This window comes from Monocercomonoides exilis, assembly GCF_001643675.1.
Source record: "Monocercomonoides exilis strain PA203 chromosome Unknown scaffold17-1647472, whole genome shotgun sequence".
Taxonomy (NCBI): Eukaryota; Preaxostyla; order Oxymonadida; family Polymastigidae; genus Monocercomonoides; species Monocercomonoides exilis.
Genome location: NW_027150562.1, coordinates 1,228,470 through 1,248,241, shown reverse-complemented (window position 1 = coordinate 1,248,241; position 19,772 = coordinate 1,228,470). Strand labels below are relative to the sequence as shown.

General features: G+C 37.8%; 5 protein-coding genes across 5 annotated transcripts; 1 reads left to right on the top strand and 4 right to left on the bottom strand.

The window, feature by feature from the left end:
• Nucleotides 1–4: 4 nt before the first annotated feature.
• Nucleotides 5–2,148, bottom strand: MONOS_2377 (putative nucleolin). The gene is made up of 2 exons (XM_067872294.1): nt 2,068–2,148; nt 5–1,994 (listed from the first exon to the last, which is right to left on the bottom strand). The coding sequence occupies exons 1-2, from the start codon at nt 2,120–2,122 to the stop codon at nt 700–702; spliced, it is 1,350 nt and encodes a 449-aa protein (XP_067729338.1). The 5' UTR covers nt 2,123–2,148; the 3' UTR covers nt 5–699.
• A 2,021-nt stretch (nt 2,149–4,169) lies between these two features.
• MONOS_2378 (putative rna-binding protein) lies at nt 4,170–10,741 on the bottom strand (the record flags this gene model as incomplete). Its single annotated transcript, XM_067872295.1, has 2 exons — nt 4,170–10,582; nt 10,713–10,741. The coding sequence occupies 2 exons, from the start codon at nt 10,739–10,741 to the stop codon at nt 5,311–5,313; spliced, it is 5,301 nt and encodes a 1,766-aa protein (XP_067729337.1). The 3' UTR covers nt 4,170–5,310.
• A 169-nt stretch (nt 10,742–10,910) lies between these two features.
• On the top strand, nt 10,911–11,775 carry MONOS_2379 (Arl3b). The gene is made up of 3 exons (XM_067872296.1): nt 10,911–11,166; nt 11,222–11,453; nt 11,532–11,775. The coding sequence occupies exons 1-3, from the start codon at nt 10,931–10,933 to the stop codon at nt 11,601–11,603; spliced, it is 540 nt and encodes a 179-aa protein (XP_067729336.1). The 5' UTR covers nt 10,911–10,930; the 3' UTR covers nt 11,604–11,775.
• A 22-nt stretch (nt 11,776–11,797) lies between these two features.
• MONOS_2380 (uncharacterized protein) lies at nt 11,798–18,178 on the bottom strand (the record flags this gene model as incomplete). Its single annotated transcript, XM_067872298.1, has 1 exon — nt 11,798–18,178. One exon carries the CDS (start codon nt 18,176–18,178, stop codon nt 11,798–11,800), a length of 6,381 nt encoding a protein of 2,126 aa, XP_067729335.1.
• A 70-nt stretch (nt 18,179–18,248) lies between these two features.
• Nucleotides 18,249–19,718, bottom strand: MONOS_2381 (putative peptidyl-prolyl cis-trans isomerase). Its single transcript, XM_067872299.1, has one exon. The coding sequence runs from the start codon at nt 19,709–19,711 to the stop codon at nt 18,461–18,463; it is 1,251 nt and encodes a 416-aa protein (XP_067729334.1). The 5' UTR covers nt 19,712–19,718; the 3' UTR covers nt 18,249–18,460.
• Between the last annotated feature and the right edge of the window lie 54 nt (nt 19,719–19,772).

Here is a 19,772-nt window from a genome sequence, read left to right as displayed (position 1 = left end):
ATTTTTTAAAAAGTGTTGCAATTGAAACATATCCGAATGTTGCTCCTGGACCTACTTCATGCATAAGTACGCAAATCCATATTTAAAACTTAAAATGTAATTATCAAATGATAACTAACATATCCAAAAATCTAATTTTTAATTAAAAGCTAATAAATTCCGAAGAGAAGAAATTTGAAAACAAATAGAATTATTCTTCCAAAGTTCACAAATGTCACTTCATCTTGTAAGCATTCCACTCCAATACATACCAAAGTTAAAATACAAATTTTTCTTTCAACAATCCAATGAACTTAACATTCTTCGAACAATAATGCTAAAACAGAAATTTTATCTATAGTTTACTTTAAAACTACCAAACGATAAAAATTAAAACTGAATACTTCGTGAAATACTTTGAAAATGTTCAACCGAATCATTAATTTTCAAAAAGCCACAAAATTTTAAGTTACTCATAAAAACAAATATCCTTCGGCTAAATCTTGAAAAGATGAGTAACGTGTTCAAACAAATATACAAAATAGAATAAATTAGTACATTTATATAATCGAATAATGTTTGATAAAAGACTTTAATAAGACTTGAAAACATTCAAAAAAAGTTAGAAAAAAAGTTTTTTTTTTTAAAAAAATTATTAAAAAGTAGCTTTAAAAAACAATAAAAAACGCTTGAAAATCAAAGTGTTTCTCATTAAATCAATCAATATAAATACTCTCCCCGCGCATGTTGTGGGGGATAAGCTTGAGAAGTTGAAGGAGCTCCAGATGTTTGTGGATACATATTTGTTGCTTGTGGTTGAGTGTATGAAGAAGTTGCAGATGAAGCAGAAGGAGGTGGAGGATAAGCTGATGAAGTGGCTGGGGACGGAAGAAGAGCTGAGGTTGACTGCGCTGACTGAGGATATGAAGGTGTCGTCACAGGCATTGATGGTTGTGACTCAGGATATTGCGGTGGATAACTTGTCGTTGTAGCAGGAGGCGGATATGCTGAAGGAGGTGCTCCTGATGATTGTGAATAAGGTCCTGGCTGTGATGGAATTCCAGGAGCACCAGTTTGCTGGGGAGCAGGTTGAGGTTGTGCCTGTGGATCACTATATTGAGGAAGATAGCCAGTAGGAGCTGTTGCAGGAGGATAGGACGGTGGAGGGTAAGCAGTGGAAGGTGGATAACCTCCTGGAGGAGGATATGCATACGAAGATCCATAGCTAGCATCTGTAGGTGCGGAAACAGGTTGAGTAGACCCACGTGGAGGATACATTGGAGGATGATCAGAATATTGCCACTGAGCTCTTTCTACACCATATCCAAGAGGTTGATGAGTAAAAGGTGCTTGATGAGCTGGATTTGGATTATAGCGAAGAGGATCATACTGTTGTCCCATGCTATAAACTGGAGTAGATTTCATAGCACCACTACGACCTTTAGGAGCTGTTCTAAATGATACCTTAAGTTCTCGATCACGAATTCTCTTTTTATCCATCCCTGCAACTGCTGCGCGCGCACTATCATAGTCTTGAAACGTTACAAAGCCGTAATTCAAAGGTTCACCTGTTTCTTTGTTTGTCGGAATATTTGCCTTTGTAATATATCCATATTGCTGAAAAATTTCACGAAGCTCGCCATTAGTGAATTCTTTTGGCAAATTGTGAATGAATAGCGTAAAGCCATCGTTTGTGTGTGTGGTAGTTTGTTTCGGTGTTTGAGCTGGATTGTCAAGCGGAAGGCCTCTTGACTGTTTATATTTTGTACTCATCGAAGCAACAAGCTGTCTTCCAAAAGGAGCTTTACCATTAACTTGTTCAACCAATCTTAATGCTTCTTCTTCTCTGAACATTCGAACGAATCCAAATCCTTTGCAAACTCCTTGATCGTTCTTTGTGATTTGAATGTAGCTAACTTCTCCAAATTGTCCAAAATACTTTTTCCAGTCTGTGATTGATACTTCATCATTTAATCCTTTCACAAAAACATCAAATGTTTCTGTTTGCTTTGGAACTAAAAATTGTTAAAGCGGCGGTCCAAAAAGAAAAATATCAAATTTCTTTAATTTATAATATGAAAATCAAACCATCATCCAAGTTAAAATCTACAGGAAAATCTCCCATCTGTGGTTGAAACGTCATATTTAATAATTGATCTCTTGATCTGTAACCTTCACTTGCACATAAATGATCAAAAATCAATTTGGAAATAACTTTTATCATTTTAGATATAGACAAATTGGCAAAGTTATTTTCATCATATTTTGTGGTATTTTAAATGGTAAAATTATTTAATTTTTTAAAAAAACAAACGCTGAGAAAATTTCAACATAAAAAAAACTCAATTGTTTGGGGTCAATTCTTAATAAAATTTCTATGTTCCAACCAACAAGTCTGATTAATAATAATAATAGTAATAGTTAAAAGAATAAAAAATAAAATCAATAAATAAATCAAATTGAACCAAATTAAATTAAAACAAAATATATCTTTCTAAAGACTTTGAAATAAGGTTTTTGGGCAACAAATGGATATTGTTCTCGTCTAAAGAAATTTATAACAATGAAAAGAAGGTTGCATTGTAATAATGTTGCTTATTTGAAAACAGATGTTTCTAACTCATAAACTCCTCCAAAGAATTTCTTATTTTAAGCAAGAATTTAAAAAAAAAAAAAAAAGGCAGATAACTGAAGACAAAAAACGACAAAGATGCATAAATGAACAAAACCCAATGAAAATATAATTCTATCGTAATACTCCAAAACTAGCACACAAAGCCACAAGAAGAGATGACACGGCAAGCAATGAGCAATAAGACTTCAACAAAAAAATATATAAACGTGAATATCTTATGAACAGTAAAAAAAAAAGGAGGAAAAAGAAAAAGAAGAAAAGCAAAACAGAAGAAAGAAAGAAAGAAAGAAAGAAATGAAGGAAGGAAGGAAGGAAAAGCGAAAATATAATACGCATGCTTACATCAGATACAATTCAATGACAACGAGAAACAAGTCGAAACAACAACTATTTTATTCATCCTTTTGCTGAATAAACAAATGCCTATGCGTTGTAAAACAAAGTGGAAAAAAACATTAGAAAAAAAAAAAAAGATGCTATATTTTATGTTTGCTAGAAATAAAGAATCTACAAAGCAAATAAAATTTAAATAAAAAATTGAAAATAAAAATGAAAAAAATAAAGAACAAACAAAAATCAAGCAAAAAAATGGAAAAATAAAATGAATATTGACAAAACATGAAAATGCTCAGGAAAGAGTCTAAAAGTTTAATCATAAATTGAGCTCAACAAAAGTGTACTGAAATAGCATTTGATGTTTATTTTATTTCTTTTCTTTTCTTTTCTTTCTTTCTTTTTTAAATACATCTTTGTAGTTTTTGTGAGAATTTAGCATTTCATACAAAGAAATTGAAGGGAAAAAGATAACAAATTTTATAATACAATCGAAAGAAAAGGAGAAGGAGGAGAAGGAGGAGGAAGAAGAAGAGGGAGGAGTAAGAGAATAATTGTACAGACATAATGGAAATACGGCATATGAAAGAAACCAATGAGAAAATAAAAGAAGATGAAATAATAGAAACAATCCAATTGAGCCTATCTGTGATACACTGAGTAACAATAGATGAACAAGAATGTGTTGAAATAACAGATGAAATATGTGACGAGCTTATTGAACAGCTAAAAATACAAAAATGCGAATAAAAAAAACAAAGAAATGCTTATTTCAATTTGAAAATTTTCTTTCTTTCTTTCTTTTCTTTTCTCTTTTTTTGAAAGTACAACTGCATTCAAATTCAAATATCAAATATCAGAACCAGAACCAGAATAAAAACCAAAATCAAATAAAACACACTCAGACACAGACACAGAGAATATCATCAACACATTGCTTTGCCCAACTCTTTTGCGACTGCTTCCGACATAATCACAACAACAAACAACAAAACAAACAACAAACAATAACATCAGTAATAGAATGAGCAATAGCAATAGCAATAGAAATTGCAATAATAACAATAACAATAACAATAACGAATATGAATACTTATATAACCAAAGCCTCAATGCAACCTTCTTCTTCTTCTTCTTCTTCTTCACAAAATGCATTTATGATGTTAACTTCACTTTAAATGAAAAAAGAAAAGAAAAGAAAAGCAAAGAAAAGAATTAGATTAGCCATTCAAATATAATACATCTTACAATGCCAATTGTTAGAAAACACCAAAGAAGACTGCGAAAATTTATAAGTCATATGACGGAATAAGAGTTATAAAATAAAATAAAATAAAACAAAACAAAACAAAAAAATAAACGAAAAATAGAGCGACAAGAAATATTTTTTATTTTTTAGAATTTGAATAAAAAGAAAAATTAAACAGAAAATAAAAAAATAAAATAAAATAAAAAACAAAAAAAGAAAAAGCAAACAAAAACAAAACATAGCAAAGTAAAAAAACTAGAAAATCAGAATATTTTTATAATAACTTGTAAAAAAAGGCTATATTCCAAAGCCAAATGGAGGTATTAAAACAGATCTGCCAAGAAAAAGACAAAAAATAGAGAAGAGTTTTGATTACGAAAGGAACAGAAAGAGATATTATCGACTTGCTTTGAAGCAACATTCTGAAAACACGCATTAAGAAATGACGAAGGGCAACAAAAATTAAATAAAAATGAAAAATGAAATTAAATTTAATAAAAAATTTAAAATCATAATAAATACATTGAAGCACATTTGATGACATTTATGAATTACAGAAATCTAACTGAAAAAATTAAAAAGATGAAGAGAACAAAACAAAAACAAATAAATAACAACAAAGACAAATAAAAAAAGACTGAACTGAATAAAAAAATAAAGAAAACAAATTTTGATAGCATTCGAATATTTCATAAGAAATGATCAAAACATGTAATTTTTTTTGAAAAGCTTATGTGAAGAGAAAAAACAAAAAGGCGAATATGAATCATAAATTAAGAAGAGAACAGAACAGAATTTTTAACAAAATCAAGAAAAGATATCGATGATAAGCTTAACCACCTAAAACTTCCTCTCTTTCCAATTTATATTTCTTTTCTTTCTTTTTTTAATAAATAATTTCTAAACATTATCATCGTTATCTTTATCGCTGCCTCAAAAAGACAAGCAAAGCAAACGCTATTTGTAACACTCCATATAAATACCATATCATTTAATATCATATCATTAACTCATTTCCCTATTCCTTTTCCTTTTCCTCTTCCTTCTCTTCCTTCTTCTCATTCTCCTTCCATTCTTCCTTCCATTCTTTCTCTTTCTCTTTCTCCTTCCTCTTCTACCTACTTGACCCACTCGCACTTCCCACACTCCCTGATATCCCAGTGCTTCCTGTACTTCCAATACTTCCAATACTTCCTGTACTACCACCACTACCAGCACCACTATACATCTGCCCTCCTTGTCCTCTCCCTCCTCTCTTCCCCTTTGTCGAATAAGAAGTCTTCACCACCTGCACAGCACGCGGCACAAACGGCAGAGAAGAATAAGAAACACTCGAATTTGCGGGAATTCTGCTCTTCTTCTGTTTTTGATGCATCTGTTGCATCTGAATCTGCTGAGGTTGCTGCTGAGGTTGTTGTGGAGGAGGTGGTGGACGAGGAGGCGGATGAGAAGGGGCTGTGCTAGAAAATCCAGTGTATGTCTGAAACTGGGGCTGAGAGTGGGCTAACGAGTGGGAGGGCATGGAATGTGGTTGTGTGTGGGGCCTTGGGTTAGAATAAGAATATGAATGAGAAAAAGAGGGAGAGAAAGAATGGGGTTGTGATTGGGGTTGAGGCTGAGGCTGATATTGAGACTGGATCTGTGCCTTAGAAGACGGAAGAGGCAGCGGAAGAGGAATGGAGCTAGTCCTGCTGAACAAAGAAGGGATGTAGGAGTCATACAGAAATGATGCTTCTTCATCTACATTTGCATCTGTAACTGCATTTGCATTAGCATCGGCTTCTGGCTTAATATAAGCGTTTGCGTAAGCTTTTGTGCTTGTCTTCTCTTTCTCCTTCGCCTTCGCCTTCACATCTGCATTTGGCTTCTCTTTCGACACAGAAGCCAAAGAAGGCGGAAGCTCTGATTGGAAGGCGGCAGGGTGAGGCAGCATCGTTTGGTTGGTGTGAATGGGGGGCTGGGTATGAACAAGAGTTGGGGTTTGAATGGGAGTATGAAGAGGAGTATGAATAGGGGTACAGATAGGGGTATGAAGAGGAGTATGGAGAGGAGTATGAAGAGGAGTGATGGTGTGTTTGGGGGCCAAAGGTGTCTGAGGACGAGACGAGGGCTGAGAAGAAGGAAGGGAAGAAGGAAGGGAAGAAGGAAGGGAAGAAGGAAGGGAAGAAGGAAGGGAAGAAGGAAGGGAAGAAGGAAGCAGATGAGGAGGAGGTTGCAGATGCTGAAGATGCTGCGGGGGTGATAGAGTTAACTGGAAGCTCTGGTGGAGTGGGAATGAAGAAGAGGCAGGGCTCTGCAGAATGTGTGGCTGTGTGGGGGGCAGCTGAAGAGGAGCAGAAGGGGTGGAGAGAGTGGGGGAAGAGAGAGAGAGAGAAAGAGAAGGATGAGATAGATCTGAGGAAGAGGAGGAAGAGGAAGAGGAAGAGGAAGAGGAAGAAGAAGAAGAAGAAAGGAAAGGAGGAGAAGAGGAGGTTATGAAGGAGGAGTAAGAAGAATAAAATGAAGGAGAATAAGTGTCAAAGGAAGAGGAGAAAGAAGAAGAAATTGCAGAATTAGAATTGGAAGAAGAAGAATTAGAAGAAGAAGAAGCATGCATAGAAGGCATATCATTGTATTGTGTCTTCTCCATAGAAAGTGAGAGATGAGGCGGCGGCAGCTGCAAAAGAGGGGAAGGTTGCTCTTTTGGTGTTGGGGAGTCAATCAAATTGAGTGAATCAGCAGACAAAGCAGAAATAGAGGCAGAAGAAGAGGAAGAGTAAGAGGAGGAGGAAGAGGAAGAAGAAGCAGAAGCAGATAAAATGGATGAAACAGATGAAACAGATGCTTCATCAGAAGGCAAAGAAGAATAGGAAGAATTAGAGGAATAAGAAGAATAAGAAGAAAAAGAAGAAGACGAGGAACATGTGGATGGGCGTGGAGGAGGCGGTGGAAGCGTTGAAGAGTCAGAAAGAAGGAGAAAAGGAGAGGAATATGAAGAAGAAGAAGAAGAAGATTGTTCATTTGCCAATGACTTTCGTTCATTCTGAGTGGAATATGAGCTATTCTTCATCAGAGAAGTCTTCTTTGATTGCTCTAATTCAGTTAAACCAGGCGCAACAACAGAAGAAGAAGAAGAAGAAGAAGCAGAAACATTCGGAGGCGGCGGCAGCGGTACACCCCTCGTTTTATCCTCTCCCTTCCCTTGCACACCCCCTTTCATCCCCTTCCCACCCAGACTCCTCTGAATATGCGAGAAAACCGCCTCCATCTTCGCAAAGAGCTTCTTCCCATGCGCCGACGATGCGATTCTCCCTTTAAACGGGTACAGCAGCTGTGCCATCTTCATCTGCTGTTCTGGAGAACCTACTGAAAATGCCATCTGCATCACGTAGTTTCCGAACTGGTCCTCTGCCAGCTGGATCGCCCGCCCTGACTGCAACAGGGCATGGATCATGAAGGTGCGGTGGCTGATACACGAGGAGGGAGGTTGAGAGTGAGATTGGGATTGGGATTGAGAAGAAGAAGAAGTAGATGTGGTTGAAGAAGAATTAGGATAAGATGAAGTTAAGGAAGAAGACAATGATTGAGATTGAGATTTGTACTGTGATTGAAAAGCATCAGACTTCACTTTGATTCCTTGTGAACTGAGATGCTCATTCACAGCCTCCGAAGAGTATGAGTCTTCAGACAGAAACACGTGGGGCATCTTCGATGTTGAAGATATGAGGCATTTCTCAATCACATTCGATGAGAATTTTTGCATAGAAAAACTGACAATGTTCCGCGCTAGCTTCTCCACAATGATGTTGTAGTAGTACTCGTACTCTCTCACTGGGCCTGTTTTGCTCTTCACATTCATCTGCAGTGCGTTTGAGACAACCCCTGCTGATGATGTTGATGATGATGATGCTTCTTCTTCTTTCCCTTTCTTCACGTCTGTTTGTTTGCTATTCAGACACCCACTCCCACTTCCATTCATATTCCCACTAACATTGCTATTAACACTCCCATTCCCTCCTCCATTCCCACTCCCTGTATTAGTCTTCTCTCCATCGTCATTCGACCTCCACCCCCTCATCACCACATACTGCACCGCATAGTTCCCATACGGATCAACCACCAGCTCACAGCAATGCTTCGCTATCTGCTCAAAGATCAGCGCTTTTTGCAGCCCTCCGCCTTTGTCCAGGCAGCGCTGCACCACACAGCAGCCGTGCTTGTTCTGACACGCACTCACAATCGCTGCTGTCACACACGAAAACACGAAGTCGCACTGCCGCTGCTGCGAGTCAAAGTGCATCAGGCATTTCTTGATGACGTGGTTGCCATGGTCATCCTTTAGCATCGTCATCACTCGGTTTGCGCTTTCTTCGGGGAGTCTCATAGGCATATTTGAAGTCAAAGAAGATGAAGAAGAAGTAGAAGAAGAAGTGAAAGAAGTAGCAGAGGCAGAGGCAGATACAACCGGCGGCTGCGGAGGAGGCGACAGCAGCAGAAGCGCTGAAGAACGTGGGTCAGCTGTCACACACCGCACGAACTCAGCCACCAGAGACTTGCTCCCACTTGCCCTTTCTGTCAGGCGCTGCACACACCTCGTGCCCATCGGGTGTAAAGAGAGGGCGAACAGCTCGTCCTGTACCTGCCTCAGGATCTCAAACAACTGTGCCTCGTTCGCTTTCTCAATCGTCTTCTGCATGGCATAGTTGGACACAGGCTGCCTCATGAAATAGCCCAGCACACTGCCGGCGGGGCATTTCGGTGATTCCGAAGAAGCAGCACGGAGTCCAGGCGCTTTTGATGGGTGTGCAGAAGAAGAAGAAACAGAGGCTGAGGCAGAAGATGTTGATGAGATGGACAATGAAGAGGGGGATTTCAACGCAATGGAAGTTGAAGTCATTGATGATGAAGATGTTGAAGAAGAAGAAGAAGAAGAAGAAGACGATGAAGAAGAAGAAAGGCAAGACGAAGAAAGCGAAGGAGCGGCAGAGTTCGGGAACAGCGGGGATAGAGAAGAAGAGAGCGAGTAAGAGTTGACAGACGACGGAGAGAGAGAAACCGGCGTGTCTGGCGTGGCAGGTGCGCTGGGAAGATAGCGAGTCGCAGTGGAAATAACAGAAGCAGAGGATGAGGATGAGGATGAGGAAGTGGAAGCAGAAGCCAAAGGTGCAGTGGCAGCTAACGGGGCAGCCAACGTGGTAGTGAAAGGGACAGCATCACCACAGCTATCCCTCTCGAGGCGAGGCAGAGAAGCCACTCGCAGCTCAATCAGGATCATCGTGATGGTCGAACGCACAAGAGACGGGCGCCCGCTTTTTCGCTCAAAAAGAGTGTTCAGCTCTTCCAGATGGACTGAATTCTCATTGGGTGTCTTTTTGATGGAAGAGGAGGGAGGCGGCGGGGGCAAGGGCAGCGGTGGTGGGGGAAGTTGGAGTCTGGGATCTTTTTGGTGAGCTTGATTGTACAAATATAATGAAGAAGGCGAAAATGAAGAGGAAAATGAAGAAGAGGAGGAATACATCAGCTTTGAAGAATGAGATGATCCGATGGTATGCGAATCAACTGGTGGATGAACAAAAGTGCACAGAGAAGGTGGGGGCGGAAGAGAAGGGGGAGGTGGAAGCTTGCGGATACTATAGCACGTATTGCTCGATTTCGTAGAGGAAACATCAGACATTTTTATTTTCCGAGCTTCAGAAATAAGATGAGGATGCTGCGAAAGTATTTCTAACAAACTTGGGCCATGAACAGCAAGCGAGGCTGAGACAGAAGAAGAAAGAGACAAAATCTTCAGAATTTGAGCACATCCTTTTTCTGTCTTCAGCAATTCTGGAATGCGGCCAGCTATATCAACCAACGAAATAAATCCTGATGGAAGAGAATTGGAGGGAACGGTTGGCTGAGAAAAAGTTTGACGTGTTGCAGCATTACCAATAGCTGGCGTTGGCAACGGTAGTAATGGAGCTGAAGGATGCATGTTTGCCAAAGAATTCGACTGATTAAGATCAAATTGGTTCGAGGATTTGAGCTTTTCGATGTTTAAATCGTCAGAGTCTCGAACTGTTTTCGTAATAGGCGAAAACAATTCCCGAGATTTTGGAAGATGTATCTGGTCAGGCAAGCTTTCCTTGTAGCATGTTAAAGATGGACTTGCTGGAGGGTCATAAGAATCTGACGAATGATTAAAAACTTTAAACGAATCATTAAGTGAAGATATGCTTTCGAATGATGGCAATGACAATGTAAAATCAGTTTTTTCTTTTGTGAACTCATTATTATCGCTAAGTTGTATGAACGTACCTTGTGAGGCAAGGAATGGCGAAAATGTGAGTATGGGAGGAGAACCAGAACGCAAATTGAATGAATTTGTGGGGAATTCATGGAGCTGAGAAGGCACGTTTTTATTATCCCTTTTTTATGATGCAACATAATTTCAACAATTTCCAGGTTACAAAAAGCAAAAACATAATTGTTTAGAAAAATTTGAAAAAATAGAGTTTTAAAAACAGATACAATCAAAATTATAAATTCCTCTCATACCCCACTTGCTCACCAATCTTTTGGCTCATAAAAGCAACTATGTGCCTTTTTAGAAGGTACACGGATATGATGTATTGCTCAAAGAATGGGGAGGACAAAAATTCTGATTTACGCAATTTTTATAATATGATTTCATAAGTTTGTGGTCAATTTAACTTCATGAGGAACAACAGATTTCAATTCGTTTATGTGAACCTTAATCTGAATAAAAAAGTTAAATGGGATTTTTATCGTTTTTTTTTTCTCTTTTCAAGCCTAAAAAGGAAACCTTGCGCCTTCTCTTTTTGGGATTAGATAATGCAGGAAAAACTACAATTTTGAACGCAATGTCTGACCTTCCCGTGCAAACTGTTGCTCCAACACAGGGCTTTAATATGAAAACTGTGGACCACAGTAAATATCAGTTAAAATGCTGGGATCTTGGGGGACAAAAATCAATTCGTCAATACTGGAAGTTTGAATTTATTTTCTTTTTATGTTCTCTGTTTATAGTTATGTAAATTTGAAAGAAATTATTTTGGACAAACAGATGGCTTTGTTTTTGTAGTTGATGCTGCAGATTCGAGAAGACTTGAAGAATGTGGTGTTGAATTACAGAAATTGCTAGAAGAAGAGAAATTGAGTGGATTGCCATTGTTGGTTTATGCAAATAAAATGGATTTACCAACTGCAATGAAGCCAGACGAAGTTGCACTTGCACTTGATCTCTACAGCATTCGCGATAGAGCTTGGCAAATACAAGTTAGTTAAAAATTTATTTATTTATTCAGAATTTATATTTTTATTTATTTTTAAATCTAAAATTAATATGTATAATAGGGTTGTAGTGCAATAAAAAACGAAGGACTTCAAGACGGCATTGGTTGGCTTGTTACACAAATTAAAGAATGAAAAACTTCAACAACAATATTTAAAATAATTTGGGTTAAAATTTAATTTCTGTTTTATTCATATCGCATCTCAGAGTAAGTATTTTTGTTGTTTGAAATTTTTCCATTCCAAAAATCTGCCTTGCAAATTTTTGCAAAAAAATAAATATCTTAATTCATCACATAACATTAAATTAAGGAATAATCTTTTGTTTTTCATTTACTGCGGGGATCATTTGGAAAAGTGAATGGAAAACTCTGAATAGGAGTGTGTAACATAGAGAACATAGGTTGAGGATTCCATTTGTTGTGAATAAAATGCTGGCTTCGAGTATCGCTTGAGCCGCTGCTGCAGTGAGATGCATGAAGATCATAGCAAAGCGGATTTGTTTCAAACTGTGACTGGGCTGGTGAAGTTATCCATTCAGAACCCACAGGCATAATTGGGTTCACTTTTGAACTGATTGAATCGGATTGTTTGCTGGGTTCGTTGAAGCAAGAAGGAAGAGAAGGAGAAGAAGGCAATGTTTGCTCTTGTGATGCTTGAGTTTCCTTGTCTCCGACAGCAGCCAAAACGATGAGTTCTTGCTGGCCTTTCTGTCGAACAAGCAAATACTCTCCAGCTGGAAGGTAAGACAAAGCATTGAATATCCCCTCTGCCACCCAGCATGCTTCGTCTGGATAAAACGATGAAAGCGTTGCCCGAGATGCCGATGAAGCTAGCATTTGAGGAATCTTTGCCTGCTCCTCTGGTGTGAGCGTGGCAGATGAATTGATAAAAAACTCCTCGGGAATCATTTGACGATTCACTCTCTTTGCTGGCATGAAAGCTGGCCTTTGCTTTGTTGACGAAGATTTGCATGCGAATTCTGTGAATGGATGGAGATTTGTAAGTCGGATTTCTTCGCTTTCAGTCACGAAGTTTGTCACAGGATCAACGTGAACGACCTGAGCGACTCCGTTTTCAGATGCTTCTCCAGTGAAGAATGAACGCATCCACAGGCGACTCATCTGAGCAGGTGAAAGAAGTTCTGAAGGAAGTGAAGGAGATGTGTTTGCTTTTGAAGAAGATGGATCTGCTTTTGATGAAGAGTGCGCTGAAAAGGAAGATGCAGCAAGTGATCTATTATTAGAACCAGATTTAGTAGGCTGTTTATTTTGGCTGTCAATAAACTTTTGCACATCATTCACATCGTGTCCATACTCCACTTTGACCTCAACTTCAAGTGGCACAAATGATGTTGATAACTTCTGCGATGAATGTTCAGATGATGCCCCAATGAATCCATCTGTATTTTGGTTGCCAAACATCTGTTTTCTCTGTTCTTCTCTTCTAAAGTTGTCTTCATTTTCTGTTTCATGAGTTTCTGATTGAACTTGTCTCTCAACAACACCTGCCATTCTCGATCGCACAAGCAGATGATGTTCATTCAGTCGAACACTGTGATAGGTTACATTGCTTTTTGAAAGAAACGTTTCCAAGTCGCTGTTCAGAGGCAGCAAATATGGATTGGATTCAAACACTTCCTCTTTTTGATTCTTATTGGAGCCTGATGCTTCATCTTGTGCATTGGAACGAGATGGTTTTCTATCAAAGAGAAGCGAATGGCGTTGCGGTAATATCAACCCTGTACGCGCATTTGCCATCGATTGGACACGATTACAGTTGCTCATGTACTTCTGAAGGAGCGATTGAATTGAAGATGATTGATTAATCGGCTGTGAAAAAGGTGAAAAAAGAGAAAAAGATGATGAAAGTTGCTTTTGTAATTGGTCTGAATCTTGAGGTGCTAAATTCTTCTGCTTTCGTGTTTTTAGAAATAATGGTTCAGAAGAAGATGAGGATGATGATGAAGAATTTGGAGATGTAATTGAAGAAGAAGAAGAGGATGATGATAATGAAGACGTCGATAAGCTGCTTTCATCATCATCACTTGATTCTTCTTCGGGAACTGAAGGACGAGGTTTCGCAATCTGGATAGTTTCATTATTTGAAAGTGTTTCTGGTTTATCTGATTCGTCGGACTTTTCTGCATCATCTGGCTCATCTGATTCATCTAGTTTATCAGGTTTGTCTGATCTGTCAGAATTAACTTGTTGATCTTTCGATTTAATGCGAATGTGAGGAAGCGAAGGCGAGTCTAATACAAAACGTATGCTGTCAGGTACAATGTCTGTTAATTGTCTCTGAACATATGCAGAAAGTGACTGAAGCTGATTGGTTTTTTTGAGAAGAGCACCCAAATAATTGAATGAATCATCTTCTTCACTTTCGATTTCGCCTTCTTCTATTTCGCTTTCTTTCTCGTTATCCTCCTGGTTATGCATTGTTCTTTCGTCATCTTTTTCGCTTTCATCGTCAATGTCCATTCTGATATCGAATTTTATGTCTTCTTCAATTGGCATGCGTTTGTCTGTTTCTGTGTTTTCAGAAGAATCTGCCAGCTGGACATTATCATTCTTTGAACTAACAGAAAAATCAGTTGGCTGCATTTCAGTCTTGTGGATATCTTTATTTTCTCTCATCTCTTTTTGAATGTCAAATTTCTCTTCAACATCCGAATAGAATGTGGGGTAAAAAAAGGCACTTGAAGAAGGCGTCGATGGCTCGTCTTGACTGATTCTGTGTGTTGGTTGAGTTTGACTTCGCTGAGTGTCTCGATCATTTGCACGATCGACATCTTCGTCACTTTCTGTATCATCAGAATCGATGTCTCCGTCAAGCTGTGGCACAATTTTTGGCACACTCTTTTGTGAAACTTTGCGTTTTATTCGAGATGAAGAAACAGAATTTTTTTGAGGATGCGAATTTGCATATTCAGATTCATTATCGTATTCGTCTTCATCTTCTTCAAAATCAAGATTTCCAAGTCTTTTATGAAATTTCTTTGAGAATTGCATTGAGCTTTCTAGATTTGATTGATTAACCATTGCTTTTTCAACCTCTTCTTTTTCATTTGTTTCATTGATTGATTGAAAATGTACTTTTTCCGTTGATTTAACATCATCTTCTCCAAAGCTTTCATCATCAACTTCTTCAGTTGCTTCACTGTTCAGTTCTGTCTTCTTGTTTTGCGCATTCTCCACAAGTAAGTTCTTTCCAGAAGAAAAAGCAGAGAAGCTTTGGAATGTCTCCACCATTTTCATCACGTTCTGCCACATGTCCCACGACATAATGTTGCACTGCACACCTTTGCTTCTTCTTGATAGTGAAGGAGTCGATGGAGTTGGCTTAGATCTGGCTTGCGAAAATTCTGCCTTTGAAACTGCCTCCTGATGAGAATCTGATTGAGAGAGCGTTTGCGAAGGAAGAGCTTCATTTCCACTTTTCTTCTCTCGCTGTATCCTGCTGTCTTGATGCTTACTCGGGGATGTAGCTGGCTGATCGAGAATGTCCATTTCCATTGAATTATCTGTGTCCTGCTCCATTTTTTGAGGAGAGTCCAGAGAACGAAGATTATACAAGTTTTTCCTCAGTTTGCTTTGCGCATTCTGTTCATCGTTTTTCAGTGTTTCTAACATACCAGCGGTTGAAATTGAATTCGATAGCTGAAATGAATGATTGCTGATAATATCTTCATCCCATCTTAGAGATGGTCTTTTTGGTTTCTGCCTTTCTTTTTTCTTTTCTTGTGACAACTCTTTTTTGACTGTTGGATGTTCATCTTTTATTCTAATCTTCTTTGAATTGTGAGTCAAAAGAACAATCTTTCCTTTTTCGTTTGATTGCTCTTTTTTTTCTGAAATCATAGAATTTTTATCTGACAGCGAAGAATCAGCATTCAACCGTTTTGTTTCATTCTCTTTGAGTTGAGAACGCATCTGCTTCAAAAATTGGTCAGAAGGGCGAGAAAAAGGAGCAGGCGGAGAAATGCGCCAAGGAGAAATGACTGCTGATGAAGCACTTGTCGCTTTTGGCTCTTCAATGCTGCTTTGCTGTTGGTGCTCTCCTTCTTGTTTTGGAGATTGTTGGACTTGTGAAGTAATAAGCATGTTTTGCTGTTGTAAGGATTTTTCTGGAGCAAATGGTCCTTTGTTGTTTTCGCTTTCATTCATAAATCCTTCGTTGTCAAAGCTTAAAGGTTTGGAATGGCTGTTTTCATTTTTTCCCCCCAAATTACTTGCATTTGAAAAATTGTTTGATGAATTTGTTATTGGTGAAGAGTTAGTTAGTAAATGAGGCGGTAATATAGAAGGATTTATTGAAAGAAATGGAGAGCTTAAAGAAGTATTGCTTTGATAAGGCTCAGATCCATATTTTGGAGTGATATCCAAAGTGTGAAGATTCGAAGCCGGAGGTGTGGATGTAAATGAATCGATTGATTGTGAGAAATGTTGTTGAGTATTTGGAGGAGATGAAGTGTGAAGTGACTGAAGTGATAAATCTGAAGTGCTTTGAGAGGCATTGGAAGGAAGTAATGTTGGCGACTCAGATGAAAATGAAGAAGTTGAGGAAAAAAATGTTTCATGTGAATGAAAATCAATAGCTGAATTGGACAGATCGTTCAATTTTCTTTGAAATGGAGTGGACAGCGGAGACAAAACAGGAAATGTCGAAGAGAACTCAGAAGACTGCTTCAAAGCTGGAAAGAAAGGCGGAAGCGAGCCAGAAGATGGAAGAGGAGATTGTGTGGATGGGTTGGGAATAGACTGAAGTGAGGTTGGCATCGACTGTCCAGGTAAAGCAATGGAAGTGAGTGATTGAGTGGGAGTGCTTCGCGAGTAATTAACCAAAGGTGGTATTGACAAAGTCTGCGTGTCGAATTTTTGTGTTATGTTGCTGCTTGAGGGAGAAGGAGGGGAAGTAGACGCGCTCTTTTGAGGTTCATGTTGCTTCTCTGCTGGTTTGAACTTCACAAGCCCAGGAATAAAATTGATGATCTGCTTTTTCTGCTTTTTGAGAACTGTCTCTGCTTCCTTTGTGGATTCCGTTGCTTCAGTCATTGACGATGCATCAACTTCTGTTATGTTTTGTCTTCTTTGATTGTCTGCTGTGTCATGATATGAAGTAATTGCTTGCTTTATTGATGGAACAGTTTTTATGATTGAATTAAGAGGCGAATACAAATCTTTGAACATCTTCGAGAAATCCCTTGATCCTTGTCTCTCGCTTGTGGTGCATTCATCCTCTTTCATCTTATCTCCTTCTTTTGTATCATTGCAATTTTTTTGGTAATTGTGCAAGCTTAAATGATTCATTTCTGAAATTCTATTTAATCCAATAGGATTTTGTCTATCACATTGAAGTTGTCCTGTTTGCGGATCAAAACAGCAAAAAGATGGCTTTGGCCCAAAAATATGAGATTTAATGTTCCATCTGAATACCTTTGCAACTTTTTCTTTCACAGGAACGGAGTGCTGCTGAAGAGGCTTGTCAAAAAAAATGACTTTGGAATAAAATGGCAAAATAGGATGAGATCTAGCAAATGCAGGTAACTTTTCCTGAAGTAAAGAAAGCTGATCCACCGGGGAATCTGAACATGAAGTGTCTTTTCGTGCTTTTGTGTAATTATCTCTATTTGGGGAATGTACAGGAAGAAATGGCAGAGCATCACATTCCAAAACTGAAGAAGAATCAGGTGAAAATGGGTATTGCGATGGAATAAGTTGATTGGTGAGTGGGTGCCGGTCAACAATCACAAATGGAATTTCAAAAGGATCATCGATGAATGGCTCGTGAACTGAAGCGTCTGGAAAATGCAAAGGAAAACGGACTAAACATTCCTCGCTGTTAATCTCAGGATTCATTAAAAAGTTCCGAAAAGTCGTTAAGCGAAGACTTGCCTGCAATTTGCCAAATAATGTTAGTGTCGATGTCGAGCACGCAACGTTTGGTACGGTTGACACATAGTTTTCCTTGACATCATCTGAGTCATCGTTTTCGGGAGAGCATGCGTCGCATTTGCATTTATACAAAGTTGAAGAAATTAAAGGATCAAATGATATTGGTGACAATTTGCTTTCCTTTGCTTGTAAAGGTTTTACGGAAGCTCGCTCTTTGCGACTTTGATACTCCTTTTCAACACTTCGCTGTGGTGCATCATCAATCTGAAATATATCGCCTTTGGAGAATTCTGTCGCCTTTATTGGCACTGAGCCTATGCAAAGTCTTGGATGAATGTATTGCAAAGGGCGATCACTACCTTCAATAACACGAACCTTTGCTGCTTTAATTAAAGAATAATAATACAATTTTTGTAAAGAGATTTTTGAAATCGGAACAAAAAAACGCGAATAGTGTTTTATTTTGATCCTTTCAGAATTGTTGTATGTCTCAATGCTTTTTACGCTATTATATGGATAATAAAGAGTTTTTAACTGATGAAAATGATCAGAAAAATCGGAAATTTGCTTTTGAAGGAATTGCTGTTGTTCTTGTTGAATTCTCCATAACAAAACATAATAGATATCTCTCTCATCTTTTGTTTCGAGATCTGTTCCTTGCTTTGATTTGTTGAATTGCTTGGCGCTCAATTCATTGAAAATATGAATATCTTCTTGTGTCAGCCACTTTTGGTGTTGTTTATCTTGCTTTCGCTCCACTGTTACCCCTGGATCATTTTTACGATTTCTCTTTTGTTTGGAGCGACGTGGCATTCTCTTTTAAGAGAAAAAGCGAGAATCTTTATAATTCTTCTTCAAAAAATTAATATGGTTAAGTAAGAAGTGATCTATTCAAAAATCTTTTTATATTAATATCTATAAATTATAATTAACATTAAAAAACCTGAAATGATTGATATCTAATCGAAAAAACGAATGATTACAAATACAAAAAAGCAAGAAATGGATTGAATAATTTTATAACAATTAATTATTGAATAAAAAATTTAAATTTCAATTTTTCCATTCAAAAGCATAATAAATTATTTTCTTCATTTAGCTATCTTCTGATTTTGTTGACAGATTTGATATGCTTGTTTCTTTAGTTTTATTTGAATCATCTAATTCTTTTTCATTGTCTGTAGATGAACTTGAAGTTTTTCCCTCGTCAAATTCTTTCGAGCACAAATTTTCAGTTTGCTGAAGGGATTGAGAAATGTCTTTTATGTAGGCTTTTTCCTCTGTTGTTTTCTCTCTTTCAACTTTTTTTGAAGAGGAAATAGTTCCGCTTTTTTCTTCATTTTCTTCCATCGAACGTAACTTCTCAAAAAGTCCTGCATAAACTTTTTTCTGTTTAGCAGCAATGTTTGCTTGTTGTTTAATCACACTTTCCAGTTCACTTCGAATGCTGTTGTCTTTGGGAGCACTTTTCAAGGCAGATTCTAAATCAGCTCTTGCCATTTTCAAATCACCTTTTCGCCTGTATACAAGTGATCTTCTAAAGAGAGCTTTTGCATTAGACGAATCTAATTTAAGAACTTCTTCAGCTTCTTCCTTGGCCCTTTTAAGATGTGGCTTTTCCATTTTCAGATAGCACAAGCATTTATTAAGATGGAGAGCAATTCGTGCTTCAAGTAATGGTTGTTTTAATTCTTCGTCTTTTGGTTTGAGGTAATCAATATAACACAATCCCGTTTCATATTCGTCTCGTGCAGATTTCCAATTGCCTTCTTTTGAAAGTTTGTTTCCCAACTCCTTCTTTTTCAATGCAAAATCATAGCGTTCTTGATCTGTTTCAGGCTCGTCTTCAACATCCAATAATTCGATTTCAAATATCATAGGAGAATCTGGAGGAATGTTGTGATCTTCTTTTCCATTTTTTCCATACGCATAATCAGAAGCAATTGTCAATTCAGCGATTTCTCCAACTCTCATGCTTCCAACCCCAACATCCCATCCTTTAATTGCTTGACCAATACCTAATTTAAAAAGAAACGGATGTTCACGATCTTGAACAGAATCTACAATTGTTCCATCTTGAAGTTTTCCCGTGAAAACGACTGAACACTTGGTTCTGCGACGAGGTTTTGGACCGGTCCCTTCCTTTATGATTCGCTTCACAACTTTCAAAGGTCTTTCAGATTTTACATCAATTCTTCCGTCATCCAAAATCTTTTCTATTCCTGGTAAATATTCCTCAGGAGGTTTTTTATTTCCATTTTCATCTTCAGAGGCATTTGTCAAATCGTCATCAACTCCTGTATAGTCGCTGTCCGATCTATAAGAATCTGAATCTTCCGATAGCATATAAAAACTTTATGTTCAATGATTTAATCACTCTAATTCAAAAATATTAAATAAACAAACT

What these genes read in the sequence shown, in the direction of transcription:
- MONOS_2377 (XM_067872294.1), bottom strand. Translation starts at nt 2,122, where the DNA reads ATGACGTTTCAACCACAGATGGGAGATTTTCCTGTAGATTTTAACTTG. An exon ending in AGATTTTAACTTGGATGATG is followed by an intron (nt 1,995 to 2,067) that starts GTTTGATTTTCA and finishes AACAATTTTTAG; the next exon opens with TTCCAAAGCAAACAGAAACA.
- MONOS_2379 (XM_067872296.1), top strand. Translation starts at nt 10,931, where the DNA reads ATGGGATTTTTATCGTTTTTTTTTTCTCTTTTCAAGCCTAAAAAGGAA. An exon ending in TCAATTCGTCAATACTGGAA is followed by an intron (nt 11,167 to 11,221) that starts GTTTGAATTTAT and finishes TAAATTTGAAAG; the next exon opens with AAATTATTTTGGACAAACAG. An exon ending in ATAGAGCTTGGCAAATACAA is followed by an intron (nt 11,454 to 11,531) that starts GTTAGTTAAAAA and finishes TATGTATAATAG; the next exon opens with GGTTGTAGTGCAATAAAAAA.
- MONOS_2381 (XM_067872299.1), bottom strand. Translation starts at nt 19,711, where the DNA reads ATGCTATCGGAAGATTCAGATTCTTATAGATCGGACAGCGACTATACA.